At 46.6% G+C, this 24,962-nt stretch overlaps 2 protein-coding genes across 2 annotated transcripts; one reads left to right on the forward strand and one right to left on the reverse strand.

The window, feature by feature from the left end:
- Positions 1–73: 73 nt before the first annotated feature.
- Positions 74–4,182, reverse strand: ttc5 (tetratricopeptide repeat domain 5). Its single transcript, XM_047014081.1, has 10 exons — positions 4,103–4,182; positions 3,374–3,506; positions 2,983–3,194; positions 2,657–2,807; positions 2,385–2,476; positions 2,224–2,280; positions 1,752–1,898; positions 1,268–1,482; positions 882–1,026; positions 74–490 (listed from the first exon to the last, which is right to left on the reverse strand). The coding sequence occupies exons 1-10, from the start codon at positions 4,163–4,165 to the stop codon at positions 371–373; spliced, it is 1,335 nt and encodes a 444-aa protein (XP_046870037.1). The 5' UTR covers positions 4,166–4,182; the 3' UTR covers positions 74–370.
- A 268-nt stretch (positions 4,183–4,450) lies between these two features.
- On the forward strand, positions 4,451–8,835 carry mettl3 (methyltransferase like 3). Its single transcript, XM_047014099.1, has 11 exons — positions 4,451–4,835; positions 5,131–5,321; positions 5,510–5,971; positions 6,338–6,513; positions 6,837–7,050; positions 7,220–7,407; positions 7,592–7,630; positions 7,804–7,912; positions 8,012–8,077; positions 8,222–8,334; positions 8,479–8,835. The coding sequence occupies exons 1-11, from the start codon at positions 4,733–4,735 to the stop codon at positions 8,588–8,590; spliced, it is 1,773 nt and encodes a 590-aa protein (XP_046870055.1). The 5' UTR covers positions 4,451–4,732; the 3' UTR covers positions 8,591–8,835.
- The last annotated feature ends 16,127 nt before the right edge of the window (positions 8,836–24,962 follow it).

Below are 24,962 nucleotides of genomic sequence, written 5' to 3' on the forward strand. Positions count from 1 at the left end.
GTGAAAATGTTATGTTTATTACCAATGCTTGTGTTTGTGAAGTTCTGTCCGGTTTGGAAGAAATAATTAGTCTTCATTCTTTGTGGGAAGTTTGTTTTATTCTTTTTAAACGCATTGTCGTCACAGTTGTCATTGTCAATTTTTCCTCATTTACAAAAATCCACTTGTCTCCCCACCCACAGCAACGGAATACAAAAGGAAGAAATATTTATAAATATGTACAAAGGGTTTGTCTAAAGACTATTCAAAGTGTTTACTATTTACAGGAAGTCAAACATTACAGGCACACAGTTGTCTTTCTTTTTTACGTATAAATCATGCTTCTTTCTGGCTCTTGGGCTTTCATGGGTGCTTTCCTCCACCCCTCCTCTCATTCGCTCTGGGGCTTGTAGCTCACCGACGCGGCCGTCTGACTCTGGGCGTTCTGTTTCTTTCCGTTCACGATCAGGAGCAGAGGAGAGTCCACTCGTATACTCCGGAAATCAAAAGACTGTCAGGGAGATAAAAGAAACCAATACGTCAGATAATTCAAAGTGGGAGGGGTCTTTTCTTTAAGTGGGGGAGTATTTATCTACACTAGACGTTTGTAAAGCCAAATACAGTGTTAGAAGATGATCTGCATCGAAGGTACATTACATTTAGTCATTTAGCAGACGGGTCTTATCCAGAGCGACTTACAGTAAGTACAGGGACATTCTCCCCGAGGCAAGTAATAAGTAGTGCCTTGCCCAAAGACACAACGTCATTTGACACAGCCGGGAACCGAACCAACAAACTTGGTTCCACAAACCAACAAAAGCCATCTGACTTGCTTATTCAGGTATTGTTCGTTCCGTGCACATTTACTGTAGCATGATTGTGTGTTGGCCCCAGACACAGACCTGGCCGTTGTGCGCTACGCTGTGGCGTTTGACCTGGGGCTCCGGGACGACAACAGAGTCTCCTATCAGCACCCCCCAGCTGTCTGCCGTGTTGTACACCATCACCACGCAGCACGTCTCCTCGCTGTCCACCATGCCAAACGTACTGGAGGGAGGGAGGGAGGGAGGGAGGGAAAAAGAGGGAGATGCCTCTGTTTACTTTCTCATGTATACAGAAGGCAAAGTCCATGCTCGAGCCAAAAAAGTGATTTGCATTCCTACTTTCCATAAATTTAAATACACAGAGAGAGAGAGAAAGCTAACCACTGATGAAAGAGTAGCCTTATGTAGACAACAGACTGAACTGTGAATGGAGGGATCAACACAACCCCCGAGGGTGAACTCACAAGGCCATGCGTCCTTCAGAGGCCAAACTGAACACCACCTTGCCCAGGGCGGCCACCCCGGCATTGTGGCCGTGTGTCAGGGAAGACAGCAACCGGGGCTCCAGGCTCCCAACTCGGCCTGTGGGGGAGCGGAACTGAGGGTGGGAACACGGCCCCAGGGCTGAGGTGCTTAGGTTGGACAGCATGGTTCTCAAACGGCGCGCCTTCACCTTGCCCTGGGGATGAAAGGAGGGAAGAGTTACACAAGTAGAGAGGATATGCTGCCACCTTCTGGGTGGAAAGAAAACTCCTGTAAAACACTTATTATCAGGTCATCTCTTCTAATGAAAAGGTCGTTATTCCAATACACCAAAATGATCAACTACAATCTCTATTTTGCACTAGTAACTCTACGGTATGACGGTTCTCTAAGTGAAAGATGCCTTAGTGGGTGTTACTGTCTGGATGGTGTCATCTCTGTGTGTACGACCTTCATCTGTCCCACCTTGTTCACTGTGAGCTCTGTGACCTTCCTCAGATACTCCAGCAGCTGCCTCTCCCGCTCCGGAGGCTCCTCCCACCCAGGGTCCAGAGCCGCCGCCCGACTGTACCCGCCCAGCGCCGACCCAAACATCTCCTCGTACTGGAACAGCTGAGGGGGGGGGGGGAATGATCAAGCAGGGACCGTCATTGGCCGGGTTTCCCAGATTCGTTAAGAAGCTCTTAACGCTAAGAGCGTCTTAAGAACATTCTAAGAACGCTCTTAAGAAGATCTTAGCGTTAAGAGCTTCTTAACGAATCTGGGAAACCCGGCCATTTATAGTATTTACAAGGGGTGAGGCCACTGACTGGAACACGTAGTACAGGTAGAATATCTGTGTGGTTTGCTAAGCGGAAGGTTTTGCACACGTGAACAAATATATACAGTAGTACCTCAAATACAGGAATTTTTACAGAAGCACAAATGTGTGACAGACCGTAGCTCTGTTGAAGTGCAGGTCAGGGTTGGAGGAAGCTGCTCTGTCCACTTTCTCCTGAAAGACAGAAAAGAAAGAGTTGGTACTTCTGTAGACACCAGTACATGTAAAAGAAACTGCTTTGGAAAAAGAGATCTGAGCTCGATGTGTTCTGTACTCACAGACTGGGCGTAGGCACTCAGAGCCTGTTGAGACATCTGTGGGTTTTGTCCGCAGGTGAAGAACAGAGATATATAGGCATTCCCCAGGATGTCTGTCAACATAACAACAAACATATTTGTTGTATATATATATTTTAAGACAGTTTACCAGATGCTTTCTTCTGTTCCGCGCGGTGATTGAGAGATACCTCCTTCATTGAAAAACACACACTTCCGTTTCTGAAGCATCCTGCTACCCCGCCCCACACACACTCACACACACACACACTCACACCAGGAGGTCCCGTCCGTGACGTCCAGCTGCACGGCCTGCCTGGCCATGTCCACGCTCTCCAGCACCCGCTTGCCCTGCTCATCGCTGCCCCCTCCTGGCAGCTGCCGCAGCACCATGGACAGGCTGCGCAGGGACACCTTGTTCTTACTCTGGAAGAGGAAGACAAAAGAGTTCAGATAAAGACCAGAAGTGTATAGTTCCAACGGTATTACAGCGGATAGTTCCGAAGGGACCATTTACATTTTACAAGACACTGCAAAACGCAGTTGCATCATCTCAACATTCAACACTGCATGATTTTTCTATGGCGTTGTTCCACCTCACCTGCTGCAGAGCTCCAGTGAAGCAGGTCTTGGCCGTGGTCAGGTCTCCCTTCTTCCAGTACTGTTCCCCCAGGGTGTTCCAGCCCTCCACCAGCCCCGGCTCCAGCTTCACAGCCCGGGACAGACACTCCTCAGCAGTGGGACTGAAAGCCGGGGCCACGCTCAGGCACCGGCCCTTCAGTAGCAGAAACTCAGCACTGTGCCTGTGAGACTCTGGGGGCGGAATAGCAACATTAAGAATCTCCAAAGTCAACAAGCTTTTCCTAAACTTGATATTGCACGGAAGCTTGGCATATTGCGCATAAATTGTGAATGGTTGCAATGCTACAGTGCAAATCATTGGGTAGCTCATTTAGCAAGGGTTAACTTCTTCTTGTTGCAGTGATCTTTACCTTCTTTCTCCTCTAATTTCTTGAGTGCTTTCTCCATCTCCACGGTGACATCATTCTGTTTCCTCTCAGCATCTTCCACATTGTGCGTCTCAAAGTAATGGTCCCTAAAATTGTACAATTCATCCACAATGACCTAAACCAAAAAAAATGTTTTTATTTTTACAATAAAGCACAATCAATATAATATCATTGAACAAAAGAAGACATGTCTAGCTCATCTGAGACAGACAAAGCAGATGCAAATTAGACACTAGATGAAGCCAGGTCGTTCCATGTGTGAATGTGTGTCGCAAAATGACAGAAAGATGACACGGCAATATGGCTGCATGGCTGGTCAACCATCTGGATTGCTAGCACCACAGCAGGCCCTGGATAGCCCATGTACAGTACAGTAGCAGCCTCCATAGTACAAAGGAATCAGCAGCGTAGTAGCAGGTAGCTAGCATCCCGATGCGCAAGGCAGTTCAGCACATGTAGGGAGATTCCCACCGATGCTGTATATAGAAGTCTATAGCCAGCGAGTCTCTAGTTTATGATCTTGTATTCAGCACCACATTTGGACGATTATCCTGACAGTTAGTGTCAGTTGTTATAGTAACGACTATGCACTTTCAGAAACTACAGTGGCTAACCTAAGAAGATAGACTAGCACCAATGTATATGTTAAATCTACTGCAGGCATCAGACAATAAGTATATGTGCTATAGTGATGATAAACACAACGAGTACCTTTAAAATGTGTAAATCATCTTTGTCTGTTGCAGGCTCTCCATCCTTCTCCACTTCCGCCATCTTTCCCAGCGGTTGTTGTAGACAAGTAGCAAGAGAAGAAGAAAATTGTAGAATGAAATGAATACATGCCATCTGGTGGCACTGAAAAGAACTGATGGCCGCTTTAAAACGGCTTCAATTTTTTGTATTTATTATTTATTCAGCATGAATATGGTTAGAGAATATCTATTGGCATTAATGTACACAACATAGTTGAATTTATATTATTCAATTGAGCAAATTACTTCTAAGATTTGTTTTCCCGGAAGTCATTCCTAACAGGAAATGTGTCCATTGTCGAAACACACCGACTCATGTTCCACAACGTTCCTACATTTCTCGTTTTGTGCACAGACTGTTTTTAGAATAATCAGAAAAACTGTGAATATATAATACGAATACAATATTTTTGGTATAATTGTTTTCCATCTCTGTGTACAATACATTTTGTGTACCGCCCAACGTTGTAGTTCTGGGCATGTAGAGCTTCTTTTGTTGCTGTACCGCATTATCGCTTGTTAGTTTGCAAATGTAGGAGGGTCTGCACTTCCTATTTTAGTTTTACAGTAACAATTACAGTCTCAGACGATGTCGGACACATGGAGCAACATTCAGGCACACAAGAAGCAGCTGGATTCGCTTCGAGAAAGACTCCAACGACGACGGAAAGACCCCACGCAACTTGCTGCAGGTAACAGACGAACGAAAGGCGGGATTTGGCATGACCACTGGGTAAAATGGGATCCAAACATTACTGGTTGGCTAGCGACCTGGAGGTTCAGAACTACACCCATATTTTCCGACCCTCTAACCGATTGTTATAACAATGGATCAAGTCATTTGATACGGATGATAAAGTCTCGCCAAAATAGCCTAATAGCCTCATCTGTAACGTAGGTTATTAACGCGCATGCACTGCCCATATAACGCGAGCTGAAAAAAAAGTAATGCTTCCTATGTGATGCTTGCGTGTCTCCGCATCCCAGAGGTGGGCGGCAGCTCAGACGGGGCTACAACCAGAAGTGACAGCCCTGGACCGTCCGTCCTGAGCCCCCAACCGGAGGAGTCAGAGCGCCCGCCGGACCCTGAGCTGGAGAAGAGGCTGCTTGGTTACCTCTCTGACCTCAGTCTCTCACTCCCCACAGACTCCCTGACCATCACCAATGACCTCAACACGGTAAGTGGAAATTGCGTCAGAGGTTATTTCCTGTTGTGCTTGAACTAGAGCAAGAGAGGAGGAGAGATCTAAAGATTATGTCAACTTCTGTCCTTAAGGCAAACTTTGTGGTATCCCCTGTCTATCTCAATCCTGTCCTCTCCTACCCTCAACCTTCCATGACCAGTTGTCAATTTCTTCTTCTTCAGTCAGAAACTCCAGTCACTCAAGGCTGCATCCAAAGCCTTCTCCTCAAGTTCTCTGCCCAGGAGCTGATAGAAGTCCGACAACCTTCCCAGGTCTCTTCATCCTCGACATCGTCCTCGCCCTCCACTCTGGTCATCTCCGTGGACCACACTAAACTTTGGGCCATGATGGGGGGCGGGGCCATAGCCCATAGAGCTGGAGTTAAGAGGAAAGCAGAGGACCAAATTCACCATAACAGAGTACCAGGCTCCTCCCCTTCTCTTCAGAGCCCACCCTCCCCTCCGCCCACATCCTCCATCTCCCTGGCGCCAGCTTCCTCCTCCCAGATGGCCGGGTCCTCTGGCGGTGGAGGAGGCGGGGCGGATAAGAAGGGAAGGACCAATAAGGGGCCGTCGTCTCACCTGGACATGGAGATAGAAAACCTCCTGAACCAACAGTCCACCAAGGAGCAGCAGTGCAAGAAGGTGGGGATGGAGGGAGGGGAGAAGGAACAAAGCAAATGTATTTGAGGAGTCAGGTGGCTGAGCGGTTAAGGAATCGGGTTAGTAATCTGAAGGTTGCCAGGTTGATTCCCGGCCGTGCCAATGACGTTGTGTCCTTGGGCAAGGCACTTCACCCTACTTGCCCTGGGGGGGGGGAGGGGGGGGGGGGGGGGAAATGTCCCCATACTTACTGTGGATAAGAGCGTCTGCTAAATGACTATTATTTTTGTATTTTTTTCAGTTGCATAAAAATGTTGCTGTGTTCACACTTTCTGTGATTCTTGTGATGAGGGTGGCCATTGTTTAGTAGTTGACGTGTCTGTGTGTGTGTGTGTGTGTGTACGACAGGTGAGCCGAGAGATCCTGGAGCTGTTGAACACCAGCACAGCCAAGGAGCAGTCCATCGTCGAGAAGTTCCGATCGCGGGGGCGGGCTCAGGTCCAGGAGTTCTGTGACCACGGGACCAAGGAGGAGTGTGTCAGGTCCGGGGACACACCCCTGCCCTGCACCAAGCTACACTTCAGGTAAGTGCTTCTCAACCGTCCCCCCTGCATCTCTCCATGGTCTGAGCCTGGTCATTTTTACTCTTGTATCTCAAATCCAGAGTGGCTTTTTTATGGATATTTTTTGTTAATGCTTAACTACTTGTTCAGTCAACTCTCATTCACTAACAATTCCTGACCTTAAAGGGTTTTTTTGTAATATCTAAAGAGCTGCAGTTAATACCTTATTACATCTGTATATCTGTTGAGGCCCACTTCAAGTGTTGCCCCTTGTGATTGGTTAATGTACTCTTGACATGGTCCCATCTCATTGGCTGAACCCTGTCCTTCTACCCGTCACTCAGGCGGATCATCAACAAGCACACAGACGAGAGCCTGGGCGACTGCTCCTTCCTTAACACATGCTTCCACATGGACACCTGCAAGTACGTCCACTACGAGATCGACGCCCCCCCGGAGATGGAAGGGGGTCTCCTGGGCCCCCAGGGAGCGGCGGCGGAGCTGGGGCTACACCAGGGGGACGCCGACAGCAATGTGGGGAAACTGTTCCCCTCACAGGTGAGATGATGGGCTTCACAGGGGAAAATAGAGGAGGATTAGAAGGAAATGTTTTGGAGTTACCTCGGCAACCGCTATGTACCTGCTCATCCTAGGGCTTTTAGAAAAGAGGGGAAAAGATACCGGGTAAGAGTTTGGCGTGTGGGGTGATGTGTTTTTCCTCGTCCAGTGGATCTGCTGTGACATCCGTTACCTGGACGTGTCCATCCTGGGGAAGTTTGCCGTGGTGATGGCCGACCCCCCCTGGGACATCCACATGGAGCTGCCCTACGGAACACTGACGGACGATGAGATGCGCAAGCTCCACATCCCCTTGCTCCAGGACGACGGCTTCCTTTTCCTCTGGGTGACTGGCAGGTGGGACCACCAATCACATCGCAGTGTAGTATGACAGCGTCACCGGATGGGACAGCTACTTGAATCGTGAATTGAAAATTGAATTCTTAATACTCTCATTTTGTGTATTGATTCTGTTTTTGTGTTGCAATGTGTGTACATGTGATCTATCATGTTATTGATTTGCCTTGGTCCATCTCAACAGGGCTATGGAACTGGGCAGAGAGTGTCTCAATCTTTGGGGGTGAGTTTAGCTCTGTTCTGTTTTTTTTGCTCGAACAGTAACACAGCAAAGCCAGGTCTGACTAGGGATACATGCTCCAGATTCTACTTCCTCTCTCTCTCCTTATCATTTACTCTTTCTTTATCCCTCTCTCCTTCTTTCTCTGACTTGATCTCTCTCTCTCTCTCTCTCAGCTATGAGCGTGTTGATGAGATCATCTGGGTGAAGACGAATCAGTTACAGAGAATCATCCGTACTGGAAGGACTGGTCACTGGCTCAACCATGGGAAGGAGCACTGCTTAGTGAGTGTGTGCGGGTGGTGTTCTATGGTGTGTGTTTGCGTGGTGTTCTGTTGTGTGTGTGTGTGTGTGATTCTACATTATGTGTGTGTTTGGTTATAGGTTGGTGTGAAGGGAAATCCCCAGGGATTCAACAGAGGGCTGGACTGTGATGTCATCGTTGCTGAGGTGAGGGTCCTAACGAGTTCCTTTACTTTTAAAAGTCCTGTTTTATCTACCTGTATATGTATCTTTTTTCATCTCATTCCTGTAGTATTTACTATTATGTATTAATATAACTTCCTGTCTCTTCGTCCTTCCTTCCTGTCTCAGGTGCGCTCCACTAGTCACAAGCCGGATGAGATCTATGGGATGATCGAGAGACTGTCGCCAGGGACCAGGAAGATTGAGCTCTTTGGTCGCCCCCACAACGTTCAGCCCAACTGGTGTGTGTGTGTTTGTGTGTGTGTATACAGATGTGTTGCACGCTTCTACTGCTAAGCAATGTTCATTTGTGTATTTGAAATCCTTCACTCTCTTCACCCACTCTCACTACTTCTGTCTCTCTTTTTTCTCTCTCTCTCTGACAGGGTCACCCTTGGCAACCAGCTGGATGGAATTCACCTCTTGGACCCTGATGTTGTGGCTCGCTTCAAGAAGCAATACCCCACTGGGGTCATCTCCAAACCCAAAAACATGTAGGGATCATGTGGCCGTCATCTCCTGCCCTGAGTCATGTGATGAGCCAAGTAGCCAATGACAACCCAGGAAAGGACAGTTTTGTTGGTCAGCTACTGACTGCCTTTCATGTTAGGTTTGTTTTTTTTATATATTTTTTTTACTGGTTTCAATGTTTTTGTAGTAAAAATAATTGGGAGTACGTTTGTCTATGACATGTAGATTGCAAAAGATGAACTGAGAAAGAATAAACGTCTGTCATAAATCTGTCCTTTTTAGCAAAAACACATTTCATTTCAATGCACAATGAATTCAAACCAAATCCACGGTTGCTTTCCATTTGATTGTAATTACCTTGTTAGTACATTTGTTTGTGTCAACGGCATCAAATATATTGTACACAAATCGAGGTGTGGGGGAAAAATGTTGGCTTTATCTTCACACACAATTAAATTGTCATTTACATTTTTCTTCACAGTCATTAGGCATCACCATTCTGTTCATGAATCCTTTTCCCATACAATCTTGCCCTTACTCGAAACCTAGATTTATGCTTTGTACAAAAATATAAATTTATAAAATTCAGTTATAGGAGAGTAAGTTTTACGATGCTACTTTTGAATAAAGAAAAAAGAAAGTAAAGTTCTGGTTAGGTTAGAGGAAAGTAAAGGAAACCCCAATTTAAACACCAAAAGTTAATTATATTTTTTGTTGGTTATTGTTCTCAATTCATTGATGTTATTCCCAGGTGCTTTTACAAGCTAAAATCTACATATGTGTAAAATTTCTTCTTGTAACAAAAACACTTATCTGGGTTATACAAAAGAATTCTGCCACATTTCCCTTCATTTTGAAAGATTGTTAGAAAAAGGCACAAACTAATTTCAGTCTCCTTCAACAGAAAAACAGCTGAACTGTAAAAGATTTGACAACCCCTTTGTTCTTTTCTAATAATGGCAGCAATTACAACAGTTAAAACATTGGAGTGTGTCGTGTTCAGTACTCTGCCTACATCATCCGGACATGTGTTGTAGTGACGTCTAAGTTGTGCAAACTAAGTCAGTAACTTCCAGTCAACTCTTACAAAATTCAAAACACACAAAAAAGACTTTGTTCGAAAGCTGCATAAAGAATAGAAACGGGATGTGACACAATTCAAGAGAAAGCCCACCTTTAAAAAGAAAATTAATCTATTAATAATGCACTTAGTTGGTAATGAAGGTGTAAACAATCTCCAATTTGTTCTCCTCTCATCACCCGGACAACCAGACGTCTCCCACTCTAGCGTAAGACGAGTTACAATGTGCAGAGCAGAAATCCACATCCTTATAATAAAAGAGAAATAAAACCTAACCGTTCAGTTGTAGAACTTAGCTCTAAGACCAAAAAACATCTTGAGTCACCACTACACAGCCTTCAGCCTTGGGCGGAAGCTTTGCTCTGCTGTCTCTAGCTCCAGCTTTACACAGTCACTGCAAGGGATGGCGTACTGTGGCGGTTATGTGTCACTGTGTTACAGGTGTGTGTAACCTAATAGGGCCTCAGGCCCCATGTTGCTCGGGCGATGACAACGACAGAGGGGAGGGGGGGCTCCGTGGGTGACATCCACAGCCTTTTAAAACATTGATGATGATGATGATGAAGGTTCATCAGTAGGTGGCATCCACGGCGTTGATGTTGCTGTTCATCTGGTGCCTGAAGGACAGACGCGCCTTAGTGGAGAAGTAGATCTGAGAGCCCCTCTGGCTGCCCCCCTCCCCGTCGCTGCTCCACGACGCCGTGGACGACAGGCGGGGCTTCATCTCCTCTACTGGCACTGGAGGAAGGGAGGGAGGGAGGGAGGGAGGGAGGACGGGAGGGAGGGAGGGAGGGAGGGAGGGAGGGAGGGAGGGAGGGAGGGAGGGAGGGAGGGAGGGAGGGAGGGAGGGAGGGAGGGAAGGGAGGGAGGGAGGAAGGGAGGGATAGGAATGAATTAGCTGTAAAAACGAACTTTTCATAAAGCACGTCCCTGCATGCGACCTTGCACAAGAGGATTCCGTGAGACCGTTTTACATGCATAACGATATGTGTTATGCTTAAGCCTTCAGGCCTCATGGCTTTGTATAACATAGTGTGCAATAATTATCTAACTCTCACAGGTTGAGTGGTTGAGTGACAGGCAAATTATTGGAAATGTATGCAATTAAATAGAAAACGTACATAAGATACTTATTTACTTAGATAAGAAGAATGCTGTTCTCTCACCTGGCTCTGGAGGGCGCTGTGTGCTCTTACAGCGCTCTTTACAACGCCTGTAGAAAGGGAAGCACTGGAGTACCTTCACACCCATGGATAAGTTCTGAGGAAAGAGAGACAGAACTGTTGAATAAAGAGGTAAACTGAGGTAGTCATACATTGGAGCGTTAATTTATACTGTTTGGATAAACATCAGGAATGTGTCAAAACAGAAGCATAAGTTCTCAGCACAGCTTAACCCGATCCAACCAGTTATCTTAAGTGTTTGTACAACCTTGAAGAAATGTACACAACTGACAAGATTTGTCATTGGTTGTGTGGTGACTGAGCCTGTTTACCTTTTACCAAATATGGAAGACCATGAAGTCATTGTGTACGTGTGTTACCACGCTGTGCAAACGCTCCTCTGTCAAACCAGGCTTTCATGAATAGAGAGTGTGATGAAGGCTTCTTATCTCATCACAGGGTCAAAGCATAATCGAATTAGTCCAGTCACTCTCTCAGAAGGGACAAGGCGCTCAGCGATGCTAATCTCTGTCCTTGTGTCTGGCCTGCTACGCACGGTTGACACCAAGCAGACTAGAACTACCCTCCCTCTCTCCCTCCCTCCCCTCTCCCTCCCTCAATACCTCCTGGTTGATCTACTCATTGTAAAATCCAGTGGACGTCTATAGACGCCAGCGGACGAAGGAAACGGTGAACCCCTGTTGATTGCGGGAGGGTTTGGGGGGGTCTGACCCCCTAATTAAGACTTGGACCCCCCCCAAAAGAGGTCAAAACAACAGGTTTGGGGGGGTCGATACACGCCGTGGAGAAGAAGTTGACCCCCCCCGATTGTCATTGTATAATTCGCACTCTGATTGTAGAGGTCATACACATTAATTCTCGCCCCTTCTTAGTAGACAAGCAAGCAGGCAGATTGTATCACAGAAAGCACCAACAACTTGGAACAGCAACTAATCCTTATTCCTCGCTATCTCTGCTAGTTCATCTCTATGTTGTGCTGTGTGACACACTTGTCTAAACATGTACAGGAAGAGACTCAATGTAGATTTTCTTGTTGGAAGGCATACAGTAGGGTAGGTGTCCTACTTTCCCCCTGCTTTTGTGTCTCATTAACAATGTCATGTATTGTTGACAGTGCCACATTACCTGGTTTCCCCTGGGCTGAGATCTGAGCTACCAGGGCTCACTGCTGCTCTTTGATATGAGATCTACTTACGGTCTATCGTAGGCCTGATTTATGTCTGTTGCAGGACCAGTTTATCTCCAGTATCAACAGGTGCATGTTTGAATGCCCTTGTATACTGTTTATTAGCTCTGGTACTGTATATTAGCTTGTGTACTGTTTATTAGCTCTGGTACTGTATATTAGCTTGTGTACTGTATATTAGCCCTGGTACTGCATATTAGCTTGTGTACTGCAAATTAGCCCTGGTACTGTATATTAGCTTGTGTACTGTAAATTAGCCCTGGTACTGTAGCTTGTGTCCTGTATATTAGCTCTGGGACTGTATATTAGCTTGTGTACTGTAAATTAGCCCTGGTACTGTATACTAGCTCTGGTAGTGTATATTAGCCCTTATTCTTCTGCCCTTGTCTATCTGTCCTTCCCTCCTTTGAAGAACAAGACATTCACACGTCATCTTAATCAGCGTTGCTTGTTATAATCCAGATACACGTGTGCTGTTACCATCATGACTGTTTAGCCGTCATATTAGCTGCCATTGTTGGAAATAGAAAAAGACTAATAAAAAAATATTGACACAGTGTATGGTGTAGCTTCTTGTAAGTGAGGTGTCAAGAAGGATCTTGTCATCTGCTATGGAATTCTTCTGGGAATAAAATGTGTACGCCAGAACTTAGAGGGTAACCTGACAAAAGTTTGTGAGGAACTGTTTCTTTTACATTTAGTCATTTAGCAGACGCTTTTATCCAAAGCGACTTACAAGAGAGAGCTTTACAAAAAGTGCATCGGTCAATCATCATAAACAACAAGATAGCCCCAAAAACATAGCGGGTAGCCAAAACATGAAGCATACATTGTGAAAAGCAAATAAGGCAATGCCAATGGGTGGAACCAGAAGAGCATGCAGTTAAACACATTTCAATGGAACAAAATGATCCTCAAAAGTGCTATCGTAGTTTCAGGAACTACGATAGCACTCAATTGAGTTTGTTGTTGTACGTGTGGTGTACAAAGAAGAGAAAAAGAAAAAGTAGGGTGGGCAGGAAAAGATAACAAAATGGTTCTTGTAGAACACACTGTGCAGGGTTTTCAGCCAGAATTTCCCATGGTCCACAGCAATAAATTATTGGTGTATTAATAACCTCTCTCTCTCTCTCTCTCTCTCTCTCTCTCTCAAACACACAGGTCACTGTTGAGGAATTTTGGGCCCAGGTCATTATTACCCAAGTAGCTCAGGGGGTCTGGCAGAGAAGAGGCACTACTGAACCCAGAACAAAGAACAACAGTCAGTCTGCTCAGAGGAACAGCCAGTCAGTCTACCCAGATAAACAGTCAACCAAACAGTCAGTCTGCCCAAAGGAACAGCCAGTCAGTCTACCCAGATAAACAGTCAACCAAACAGTCAGTCTGCTCAGAGGAACAGCCAATCAGTCTACCTAGATAAACAGTCAACCAAACAGTCAGTCTGCTCAGAGGAACAGCCAGTCAGTCTACCCAGATAAACATTCAATCAAACAGTCAGTCTGCCCAGAGGAACAGCCAGTCAGTCTGCCCAGATAAACAGTCAACCAAACAGTCAGTCTGTCCAGAGGATCAGCCAGTCAGTCTACCCAGATAAACAGTCAATCAAACAGTCAGTCTGCCCAGAGGAACAGCCAGTCAGTCTACCCAGATAAACAGTCAACCAAACAGTCAGTCTGTCCAGAGGAACAGCCAGTCAGTCTACCCAGATAAACAGTCAACCAAACAGTCAGTCTGCCCAGAGGAACAGCCAGTCAGTCTACCCAGATAAACAGTCAACCAAACAGTCAGTCTGCCCAGAGGAACAGCCAGTCAGTCTACCCAGATAAACAGTCAACCAAACAGTCAGTCTGCCCAGAGGAACAGCCAGTCAGTCTACCCAGATAAACAGTCAGTCTACCCAGATAAACAGACAGTCAGTCTACCTAGATAAACAGTCAACCAGTCATTCCACCCAGAGAAACATTCAGCCAGCCCAAGGATCCAACTACAATACGCTGCTGACATTAAACTTGGGAGGAAACGTGGAGAACAGTGGGCCCTGAGTTTGGCCCAGGCTTTGGGCTCCAACCCCCTCCCTTCTTCTGTTTTTTTTTTCTTGCTAGCAACACGACCCTGCCCTAGCGACAGGTCCCTCCCCTAGTGACAGGACCCTCCCCTAACCACAGGCCTGCGGAGACGTGAGAGACGTGCCGCTTGGTGCTCTCCTACTCGCACAGGTCACCCAGACACTTCGTCATTCTGTAAGGATTGCTCAACCGCAAATACGCACATCCGTGCTACACTAAATACATTTAAATGAAAGATATACAAGATGTAGAAAGATATATGAAATAGACTGAGGTGATTGGTTGGTCGTTTAAATGATTGTTTGATTGATTGGTAGACTGTTTGTTTGATTGATTGGTAAATTGATTGATTGACAGATAAACTGTTGTACTATCCTTCAGTGAAACTTTTGTGATTGATGAGTGTGTGTCAGAGAGTGCAATAATGAAACAGAGACAGACGTGTGTGTGTTTGTTTCTGGCACTGATTGGATTTCACATTGTTCCCTGGAGAGATGCCAGCTTCATTATTTAATGAATCAACACAACTCCACTATCCTGTACATCTCCTTACTCTACAGCCACATGACCGCTTTACTCAACTCTAACCACAATGTCTCTGCATGTGTCTATATATACATAACAAATTTAATTATACAATGAGGGGTACATTTTGTCATCAGATCAGAACTAAGATTTGTATTTTGAAGTCATCTGTGCAACTCTACACATAGAGTACGTGTAGAAGGATGTTTATCTACTGCTGGACCTTGCCCTTTCCATTTCAACCGCTTGTGGGAAACAGAGGTGTATAGGTCTGTGCTCTGTAACATGCCTCATCAAGCCCTAGCCCCAGCCTCAGATCCAGCCTCAGATCCAGCCTCAGATCCAGCCTCAGATCCAGCCTCAGATCCAGCCTCAGATCCAGCCTCAGATCCATCCCCAGCCTCAGATCCAGCCCCAGCCTCAGATCCATCCCCAGCCTCAGATCCAGCCCCAGCCTCAGATCCATCCCCAGCCTCAGATCCATCCCCAGCCTCAGATCCAGCCCCAGCCTCAGCTTCAGCACTAGCCGCAGATCCAGCCTTAGCCCCAGCCTCAGCCCCAGCTTCAGATCCATCCCCAGCCTCAGAAGCCAGCCTCAGATCCAGCCCCAGCCTCAGCCCCAGCTTCAGATTCATCCTCAGCCTCAGAAGCCAGCCTCAGATCCAGCCTAAGATCCAGCATGTTGCAACTATTGGTACCCACAAATTTGGAGCTCTCCCTAGACCTGCAGTCCAATATGAACTAGCAGTTTGTTTTGAAAGGTGACTCACAAACCTCTCACCCTTTGACAAACCACAGAGGTTCTGGTGCAATAGAACAGAACGTCTATCAGCAAAAACAAAGAAGACTAGTTAATTGGCCTAAATGTTTGAAAGAACAGGTAGGCTATTGTTATACTTTCCCAAAGGAACAGCTCTTGTCAAAAATACACATATTGATTTATGACTGTTGATTTCTGGAGAATTCCCAGGGAAGACTAGTTCAAAGTCTTTACTCTCAGTCAATAGCAAGCATTGCATTTAAATGCATGTTTCCCACAATATGTCAGCCAGTCGGCCTGTTATCTACAGTTAAGTTGAGGGTGCCTTGGGGAGAAAGGGTGGCAATTCACAGAATGGAAACATGGGTTCTGAAGTAACGCACGCAAGGAAATCAGTTAAATGAAGTGACATACAACAGCTAGACAGGCTAATGCAGGATTGAATTATCGGCTACTGAAATAAAGAGTATTACTTCCATCTATCTGACTCTCCCCCCCCCCCCCCCCCCCCCCCCCCCACACACACACACACAACTCTCTCTATAAACGCCCCCTTCTCGTGTCACATTAGTCTCTCACTTTCTCATGTCCTGTTTTCTCTCGCTTTCGATATCCCCGGATTCACAACTTCTTCCACCTCTCTAAATAACAGCCGATAATCAAACATTTCCACTCAAACTGTTTTCTGAAAGCCGAGAGGGCGTGCCGCTAAATAATAAATAAACTAGTGCTGTTTACGTCGCGTGTTACACAGCATGCTCAGGAAGTCTCTGTATAAATTATTCTGGGTAAAAAAAAAAAGATCTCTTACAAAAACGTTATAGCTTACATCATCGAACTTTTAAGATGAGTGCCAAAAGGTGTGAATTATCAGATAATACAGGGTAATCATAGGCTACGTTGTCGCTGAATTATAGCTTGTGGGAGACCATCTACTTGAGGTTTGACAAACTCTCCTACAGCAGAATAACGGACAAGTGTAGTTTACTTAGCGCGCTTCTAAGAAGATTCTCTCTCCCGGACACACCTCCTACCAAGAGCCAGTTCATAGAACTCGGTCAACAACGCTCCCAGTCAGCTTTAACTTTTATAAAATAGTCTGTTTATTGACACGTTTTAAAAAGTTTTGGTGTCAAGGCGGCCGCATGTGAAAACTTTTCTCAGTGGCAAAATATGCAGCGAATTATTTTGGCATACAATAAACTAGAATGTGTCTAAAAGTTGTTGACATTGTGCTAATAAAACCTCATTTAACCTACCTGATGCTGACACCTTGATGAGAAGAGTAAAGATCAAATTTTGCACGGTCTTGAGATTGGTTTGTCTACGTGCTCCAATTACTTCGAGATGATTTCAACAAACAACTTTTCTTTCTGATTGAGACAAGAAAACTCTGCATCAAGATGCAGTGTGCGGGACGGCAAACGAATTCTGGAGCGCGCTTGCAGAGACGAAACTTTAAATAGCAAATCCCTGGAACATGGCCATTAGACACGCCTTCCTCCCTTTCTCCCCCTTTCCTCTCTTACCCTCCCTTTCTCCCCCTTTCCTCTCTTACCCTCCCTTTCTCCCCCTTTCCTCTCTTACCCTCCCTTTCTCCCCCTTTCCCTCTCTTACCCTCCCTATCTCCCCCTTTCCTCTCTTACCCTCTCTATCTCCCCCTTTCCTCTCTTACCCTCCCTATCTCCCCCTTTCCTCTCTTACCCTCCCTTTCTCCCCCTTTCCTCTCTTACCCTCCCTTTCTCCCCCTTTCCTCTCTTACCCTCCCTATCTCCCCCTTTCCTCTCTTACCCTCTCTATCTCCCCCTTTCCTCTCTTACCCTCCCTATCTCCCCCTTTCCTCTCTTACCCTCCCTTTCTCCCCCTTTCCTCTCTTACCCTCCCTTTCTCCCCCTTTCCTCTCTTACCCTCCCTATCTCCCCCTTTCCTCTCTTACCCTCCTCTATCTCCCCCCCTTTCCTCTCTTACCCTCTCTATCTCCCCCTTTCCTCTCTTACCCTCCCTATCTCCCCCTTTCCTCTCTTACCCTCCCTTTCTCCCCCTTTCCTCTCTTACCCTCTCTATCTCCCCCTTTCCTCTCTTACCCTCTCTATCTCCCCCCCTTTCCTCTCTTACCCTCCCTTTCTATCTCCCCCCTTTCCTCTCTTACCCTCTCTATCTCCCCCCTTTCCCTCTCTTACCCTCTCTATCTCCCCCTTTCCTCTCTTACCCTCTCTATCTCCCCCTTTCCTCTCTTACCCTCTCTATCTCCCCCTTTCCTCTCTTACCCTCCCTTTCTCCTTACCCTCTTCTCCCCCTCTCTTACCCTCTCTATCTCCCCCTTTCCTCTCTTACCCTCTCTATCTCCCCCTTTCCTCTCTTACCCTCTCTATCTCCCCCTTTCCTCTCTTACCCTCTCTATCTCCCCCTTTCCTCTCTTACCCTCTCTATCTCCCCCTTTCCTCTCTTACCCTCTCTATCTCCCCCTTTCCTCTCTTACCCTCTCTAGTCTCCCCCTTTCCTCTCTTACCCTCCCTTTCTCCCCCTTCCTCTCTTACCCTCCCTTTCTCCCCTTTCCTCTCTTACCCTCTCTATCTCCCCCTTTCCTCTCTTACCCTCTCTATCTCCCCCTTTCCTCTCTCCCTCTCTATCTCCCCCTTTCCTCTCTTACCCTCTCTATCTCCCCCTTTCCTCTCTTACCCTCTCTATCTCCCCCTTTCCTCTCTTACCCTCTCTATTCTCCCCCTTTCCTCTCTTACCCTCTCTATCTCCCCCTTTCCTCTCTTACCCTCTCTATCTCCCCCTTTCCTCTCTTACCCTCCCTTTCTCCCCCTTTCCTCTCTTACCCTCCCTATCTCCCCCTTTCCTCTCTTACCCTCTCTATCTCCCCCTTTCCTCTCTTACCCTCTCTATCTCCCCCTTTCCTCTCTTACCCTCTCTATCTCCCCCTTTCCTCTCTTACCCTCTCTATCTCCCCCTTTCCTCTCTTACCCTCTCTATCTCCCCCTTTCCTCTCTTACCCTCTCTATCTCCCCCTTTCCTCTCTTACCCTCTCTATCTCCCCCTTTCCTCTCTTACCCTCTCTATCTCCCCCTTTCCTCTCTTACCCTCTCTATCTCCCCCTTTCCTCTCTTACCCTCTCTATCTCCCCCTTTCCTCTCCCTCTCTACCCTCTCTCTTACCCTCTCCCCCTTTCCTCTCTTACCCTCTCTATCTCCCCCTTTCCTCTCTTACCCTCTCTATCTCCCCCTTTCCTCTCTTACCCTCTCTATCTCCCCCTTTCCTCTCTTACCCTCTCTATCTCCCCCTTTCCTCTCTTACCCTCTCTATCTCCCCCTTTCCTCTCTTACCCTCTCTATCTCCCCCTTTCCTCTCTTACCCTCTCTATCTCCCCCTTTCCTCTCTTACCCTCTCTCATCTCCCCCTTTCTCTCTTACCCTTTCTCCCCTCTCTCTTACCCTCTCTATCTCCCCCTTTCCTCTCTTACCCTCCTATCTCCCCCTTTCCTCTCTTACCCTCTCCTCCCCCTTTCCTCTCTTACCCTCTCTTTCTCCCCCTTTCCTCTCTTACCCTCTCTTTCTCCCCCCCTTTCCTCTCTTACCCTCTCTATCTCCCCCTTTCCTCTCTTACCCTCTCTATCTCCCCCTTTCCTCTCTTACCCTCCCTTTCTCCCCCTTTCCTCTCTTACCCTCTCTTTCTCCCCCTTTCCTCTCTTACCCTCTCTATCTCCCCCTTTCCTCTCTTACCCTCTCTATCTCCCCCTTTCCTCTCTTACCCTCCCTCCCCCTTTCTCTCCCCTTTCCTCTCTTACCCTCTCTATCTCCCCCTTTCCTCTCTTACCCTCTCTATCTCTCCCCCTTTCCTCTCTTACCCTCTCTATCCCTCTCCCCCTTTCCTCTCTTACCCTCTCTTTCTCCCCCCTTTCCTCTCTTACCCTCTCTATCTCTCCTCTCTTACCCTCTACCCTCTCTATCTCCCCCTTTTCCTCTCTTACCCTCTCTATCTCCCCCCCTTTCCTCTCTTACCCTCTCTATCTCCCCCCTTTCCTCTCTTACCCTCCCTTTCTCCCCCTTTCCTCTCTTACCCTCCCTTTCTCCCCCTTTCCTCTCTTACCCTCTCTATCTCCCCCTTTCCTCTCTTACCCTCTCTTTCTCCCCCTTTCCTCTCTTACCCTCTCTATCTCCCCCTTTCCTCTCTTACCCTCTCTATCTCCCCCTTTCCTCTCTTACCCTCTCTATCTCCCCCTTTCCTCTCTTACCCTCTCTATCTCCCCCTTTCCTCTCTTACCCTCCTCTATCTCCCCCTTTCCTCTCTTACCCTCTCTATCTCCCCCTTTCCTCTCTTACCCTCTCTATCTCCCCCTTTCCTCTCTTACCCTCCCTTTCTCTCCCCTTTCCTCTCTTACCCTCTCTATCTCCCCCTTTCCTCTCTTACCCTCTCTATCTCCCCCTTTCCTCTCTTACCCTCTCTATCTCCCCCTTTCCTCTCTTACCCTCTCTATCTCCCCCTTTCCTCTCTTACCCTCCCTTTCTCCCCCTTTCCTCTCTTACCCTCTCTATCTCCCCCTTTCCTCTCTTACCCTCTCTATCTCCCCCTTTCCTCTCTTACCCTCCCTTTCTCCCCCTTTCCTCTCTTACCCTCTCTATCTCCCCCTTTCCTCTCTTACCCTCTCTATCTCCCCCTTTCCTCTCTTACCCTCCCTTTCTCTCCCCCTTTCCTCTCTTACCCTCTCTATCTCCCCCTTTCCTCTCTTACCCTCTCTTTCTCCCCCTTTCCTCTCTTACCCTCTCTATCTCCCCCTTTCCTCTCTTACCCTCTCTATCTCCCCCTTTCCTCTCTTACCCTCTCTATCTCCCCCTTTCCTCTCTTACCCTCTCTATCTCCCCCTTTCCTCTCTTACCCTCTCTATCTCCCCCTTTCCTCTCTTACCCTCCCTTTCTCCCCCTTTCCTCTCTTACCCTCTCTATCTCCCCCTTTCCTCTCTTACCCTCCCTATCTCCCCCTTTCCTCTCTTACCCTCTCTATCTCCCCCTTTCCTCTCTTACCCTCCCTTTCTCCCCCCTCTCTATTTTCCTTTCATGATGATAATTCACGTGCCTAATGAATCTGTAGCCTAATTTAACAGAATCTGGTCTATCAAATACATAATGAGCTTGAAAACAATATCATAATCTCTCTCGCTCTTTCTCTGTTTCTTTCTCTCTTTCTCTTCATTCCTTCTCAGCTCTTCTTCCTTGCCCCTAACTATCGTATCACTTTGATTAGACTACTGAACATGTTTCCACTTGAGCCATTTTGGTTCACAGGCACACAACAGTGAGAACAGCTACTGTAATTCATGTCACCACCACTGGACTGCAAGGATTTATGTGTTAAACACTTTGTGTGTACAACAACCCAGAGAGTCATCAGAGAGCAGCAGAGTTGAGGTAACGTTTACCTGGAAGTTTCCGTCCATGCATCAACTGTAAACAAGCGTAGATCAAACCTTTGGAGTTGCATAAACAACATTCATCTTGGGACCCGAGTGAGGATGAAGGAACAGAATAGAAGGGAGTCTGTGTTTTGTATCCCCTTGCTGAGTGACCTAATCGGTGTTAATGTGCTGCAAATGGGAGTCAGATGGCTGAGCGGTGAGGGAGTCGGACTAGTAATCAGAAGGTTGCCGGATCGATTCCCCGCCAAGCCATGTGACGTTGTGTCCTCGGGCAAGGCACTTCACCCTACTTGCCTCGGGGGGAATGTCCCTGTACTTACTGTAAGTCGCTCTGGATAAGAGCGTCTGCTAAATGACTAAATGTAAATGGTCATCGTGAATCATGAATCTCTTAAAAAGGGCCCAACCGAAGTGCTGTGTTTGGTCATAAAGTTCAGTGATGTGCTATGTCAACATGTGGTTATTATGTCAGCTGTTATTCCATGTTCTCCGAATTCCTTTTCGTTTAAACAAAATGGAGACATTCAAACGAGTACATGCAATGCAACATCCCTCTTCTTACCTCCACCTCAACGGTATGGACATCCAACTTCATTGTGTGGACATCCACCTTTGTAGTGTAAACATCCACCTCCGCAATGTGGACATCCACCTTTATAGTGTGTGACGAGTTTATTGTCGTTTACTACCCTTTCATGCTCCGAGGGCTTAAAGGATTTTAATCTCAGCGTCTTGAGAAGAAGCCCTACCAGGGCAGATTTACCTCAGTGGAAATTTACCCAGAAGATTTCTATGAGTAAGACTGATTAGAGTGTTGCCAAGAAGTAGCCCAGGCAACAGGCAAGCTAGCAAGTGCAGTTCTCACTGTAACCACTCCTCACATTGTCATGGAAACAACAGGGCCACAGTTGGCACGGGTGATATAAAGGTTTGCACAATCACTTTTAACCGAAGATTTTAAATGTGATATGCATATCAGAATGACCTGCATGCATGTATCTTGTGTATGTCTATGCATGGTTTGGTTATGATGGTATAGACAAACAATGTTGCAGTTCACGTAATATTTTGGATTAAATATACAGTGCATCACTGCATGTGCAGTATGAAACCCATGCTTCATGTCTGTGTGCATGGTCAACGGCAGGGTATGGGAGAGAAGGGGTACATTACATTCATACAGACAGACACACTGCAAAAACTAAAATCCTAGCAAGAAAAATGATCTTGAAAAATTTTCAAAGCAAAGAATATTAAAATAAATATATTATTGCAAACAAATCTGCCAATGGGGTAAGCATATTTGTCTTGATAAGATATGTTTTTGCAATGCATAGATTTTGACCGACCTGCTGCAATGTTAGTGTTGCAGCACTCACTGCTATGGGATATTCCATCTGAAGCTGACCTTGATGGAGTCTGTCTGTCTGAATCTCCAGAGGTAGTGACAGCACCTGTTCCACATTTTACTGCAGCTTTATATGATCCACCCTTGGCAGCACACATCTTTCCCACTTTGACACAATCCCTTTTACGCTCTCTGTCTCTCTGTCTCTCTGTCTCTCTGTCTCTCTGTCTCTCTGTCTCTCTGTCTCTCTCTCTCTCTCTCTCTCTCTCTCTCTCTCTCTCTCTCTCTCTCTCTCTGTCTCTCTGTCTCTCTTTGTCTCTCTCCCTCTCTCTCATTCTCTGTCTATCTCTCTCTCTATCTCTGACCCCATATCCTTTATACATCTATCTTCCTCCCTCTCTCTCATCACTATCTTTCCTTCTCTTTTTCTGCGGGTGCAGGCGAAGGGCATCTATATCAAGGTGGGTCAGTGTTTCAAGGTAAAGTCAACTGGCTGTGGATCATTAACAGGCATCGGACTTTGGTTGACAGCCGTATCATTCTAATGGATTGGATCCTTTCTTGCTCCTGCTATCCCATATTAGCTTTGTAGAAGGCGACAGACCCTAGGGAAACACAAAGTCTTGCACAGAAGGACGATTGAAGTAAGCTCATCAGTTTGCAGAGTGGGAGTTGGGGTCGGGTGGGGGTTGTTTAAGTGAGGCCTTGTAACTGATGACGGTTTTGTTAGGTTGTTTTGTATTGTGTTCAATCACCGTGATTCTTCTGTGTGACTGAGGACTGAGTGTTTCAGCCAGTTCGATGGCTCGCTCGCTCGCTCGCTCGCTCTCTCGCTCTCTCGCTCTCTCGCTCTCTTGCTCTCTCGCTCTCTCGCTCTCTCGCGCTCTCTCTCTCTCCCAATCCCTCTCTCTCTCTCTCCCTCTCTCTCCCTCTCTCTCTCTATCTATCCCTCTCTCGCTCTCTCTCTCTATATATATATATATCTCTATCTATCCCTCTCTCCCTGTCTCCCCCTCTCTCTCTCTTTGTCTCTCTCTCCCTCTCGCTCTCTGTCACTGACGGCCTCTATGACGACAGTCATGTATCATTAAACGGAACTTAACTACTGTATCCTTTAGCTCGGCAGGAAAAAGAGGACTTTGCCAGAGAGGCATCCCCATTGGCTGAGAACTTTATTGTAACATCAGATGCCCAAGTCTAAATGGGAAAATGGAATGGATATTAGAATAGTTACTTCACCTGCTGTGAATCTGTAACGCTTGAGCTATTTGGTCTATGATGACATACTTGCACTGGCAAGGGAAGGGAAGAGGACAAGAATAGCAACACAGACCCACATGTACGTGACCACACACACATACACACCCACACACATACACACACACGCGCGCGTACAATACACACACACATTCAGGTTATTCTAGCTTTGAGTTGATCATTCTCTACTTTTTCCATTTGTATATTCTGTGGAAATCTGGGTAAATGTTATTTTATTTATAGCCTTGACACACACAAACACATAGTTTAAATGTTGTAGATGGGTGGCAGGGTAGAGCGATGGTTGTTGCAGGAGGGTGATGATGGCAGACCTTCTTCTTCACTGTAACTTGTGAAGTATCAAGAATCTGGAGCTTGCACGCTTCGGTGAGATTTCACATCAAGCAGAAGATTATGACCCAATGCCTTTTGGCCTTCATCAGTTTAATAATCATTTACACAGTTGGTTTGAAAACCTGCGTTGATTACATTGTGCAACCAAGAGAGGTGGTCATCTCTCTTCCCTCAGTTCTCTCAATATCTGCAGCTATCTAAGCTCACATTCATTTTCATTCACCTTTATGTAACTGACTACCTGGATAGGTTAACTTTTTTGTTGTATTGTGTCAGCAATTTTGTCAGGTCTAATCCAATACCAGACCAGATCACGTTGTGTCCAGACCGAACAGTTTCATGCAAAGCAGAGCTATGAAATCTTGCTAATGAGTATTTACTTCCCCCCCTTCTCTCCCTTCCTCCTCCCCCTTTGTTCTCTCTCACCCCTCAGAGCTCAAGAGGTTCCCAGACCCCAGGCTCTTGTTGGTCTTGGCAAACATCACGTACTCTGGGACAGACTGGTTCAAGTCGCCTTGTGCTGGTTTTAGGGTCCAGTAGCACACTGGGGAAGTCATGTCCCGCCTTCCTCCACTCCCTCTCCTCTCTTTCTTTTCTCCTTCTTCCTCCCTTCCTCGCCACCCAACCCCCTTCCCCTCCTCTTTGTTTTGGCCCCTGGCCTTGTTTCCTTTGGTCTGAGCACAATCAAAACAACCGAGGACGAGGACCACGAGATCCATCAAATCATATAATCAAATGTGATTGGAATTTTAATTATTTTGGGAGATTTATCGGACCCATTTACTTTGGCCTCCTGTGCAGAACCAGAGTATGTCCTATAATTATCTGTATCTTTGTGTTGTCATGTGTTTCCCTGTGTGCTGGTATGGGCTGGGACTGGTCAGGGAGCAGAGGAAATATAATTACTGAGCGGTCAGTGCTGGGTTAGGGCCACTTCTGAGTACACAACTCTGTTTAGAACACCAGGTGTGTTATTCTGTGGTTGCGGATCTGCTGACTGAGTGCATCTGCTCATCCCCGCGGGGAGGAACAACACAGGCATGAAGAACGGAAAAAGACATGCCCAGTTAGTTTATTTGTGTATGAGACATATGTACGCCACTCATTGAGTGGCTTTGTGTGAGGGGAAATATGAGTTTGTCTGTAGTTTGTCTCTCTAGTTTGTCAAACCTTGTGTACTGTCTTAAATGATGTGTGGTCTGCACCACTGATGATTAATCCT

Source organism: Hypomesus transpacificus, unplaced genomic scaffold (assembly GCF_021917145.1).
Source record: "Hypomesus transpacificus isolate Combined female unplaced genomic scaffold, fHypTra1 scaffold_221, whole genome shotgun sequence".
Lineage (NCBI taxonomy): Eukaryota > Metazoa > Chordata > Actinopteri > Osmeriformes > Osmeridae > Hypomesus > Hypomesus transpacificus.

Coding starts and splice junctions, on each gene's coding strand:
- ttc5 (XM_047014081.1), bottom strand. CDS start 4,165: ATGGCGGAAGTGGAGAAGGATGGAGAGCCTGCAACAGACAAAGATGAT. Junction 1,899..2,223: donor TGCACTTCAACAGAGCTACG/GTCTGTCACACA, acceptor CCCCCCCCTCAG/CTGTTCCAGTACGAGGAGAT. Junction 1,027..1,267: donor TCTGAAGGACGCATGGCCTT/GTGAGTTCACCC, acceptor CCCTCCCTCCAG/TACGTTTGGCATGGTGGACA.
- mettl3 (XM_047014099.1), top strand. CDS start 4,733: ATGTCGGACACATGGAGCAACATTCAGGCACACAAGAAGCAGCTGGAT. Junction 6,514..6,836: donor TGCACCAAGCTACACTTCAG/GTAAGTGCTTCT, acceptor CCCGTCACTCAG/GCGGATCATCAACAAGCACA. Junction 7,051..7,219: donor GGAAACTGTTCCCCTCACAG/GTGAGATGATGG, acceptor TTCCTCGTCCAG/TGGATCTGCTGTGACATCCG.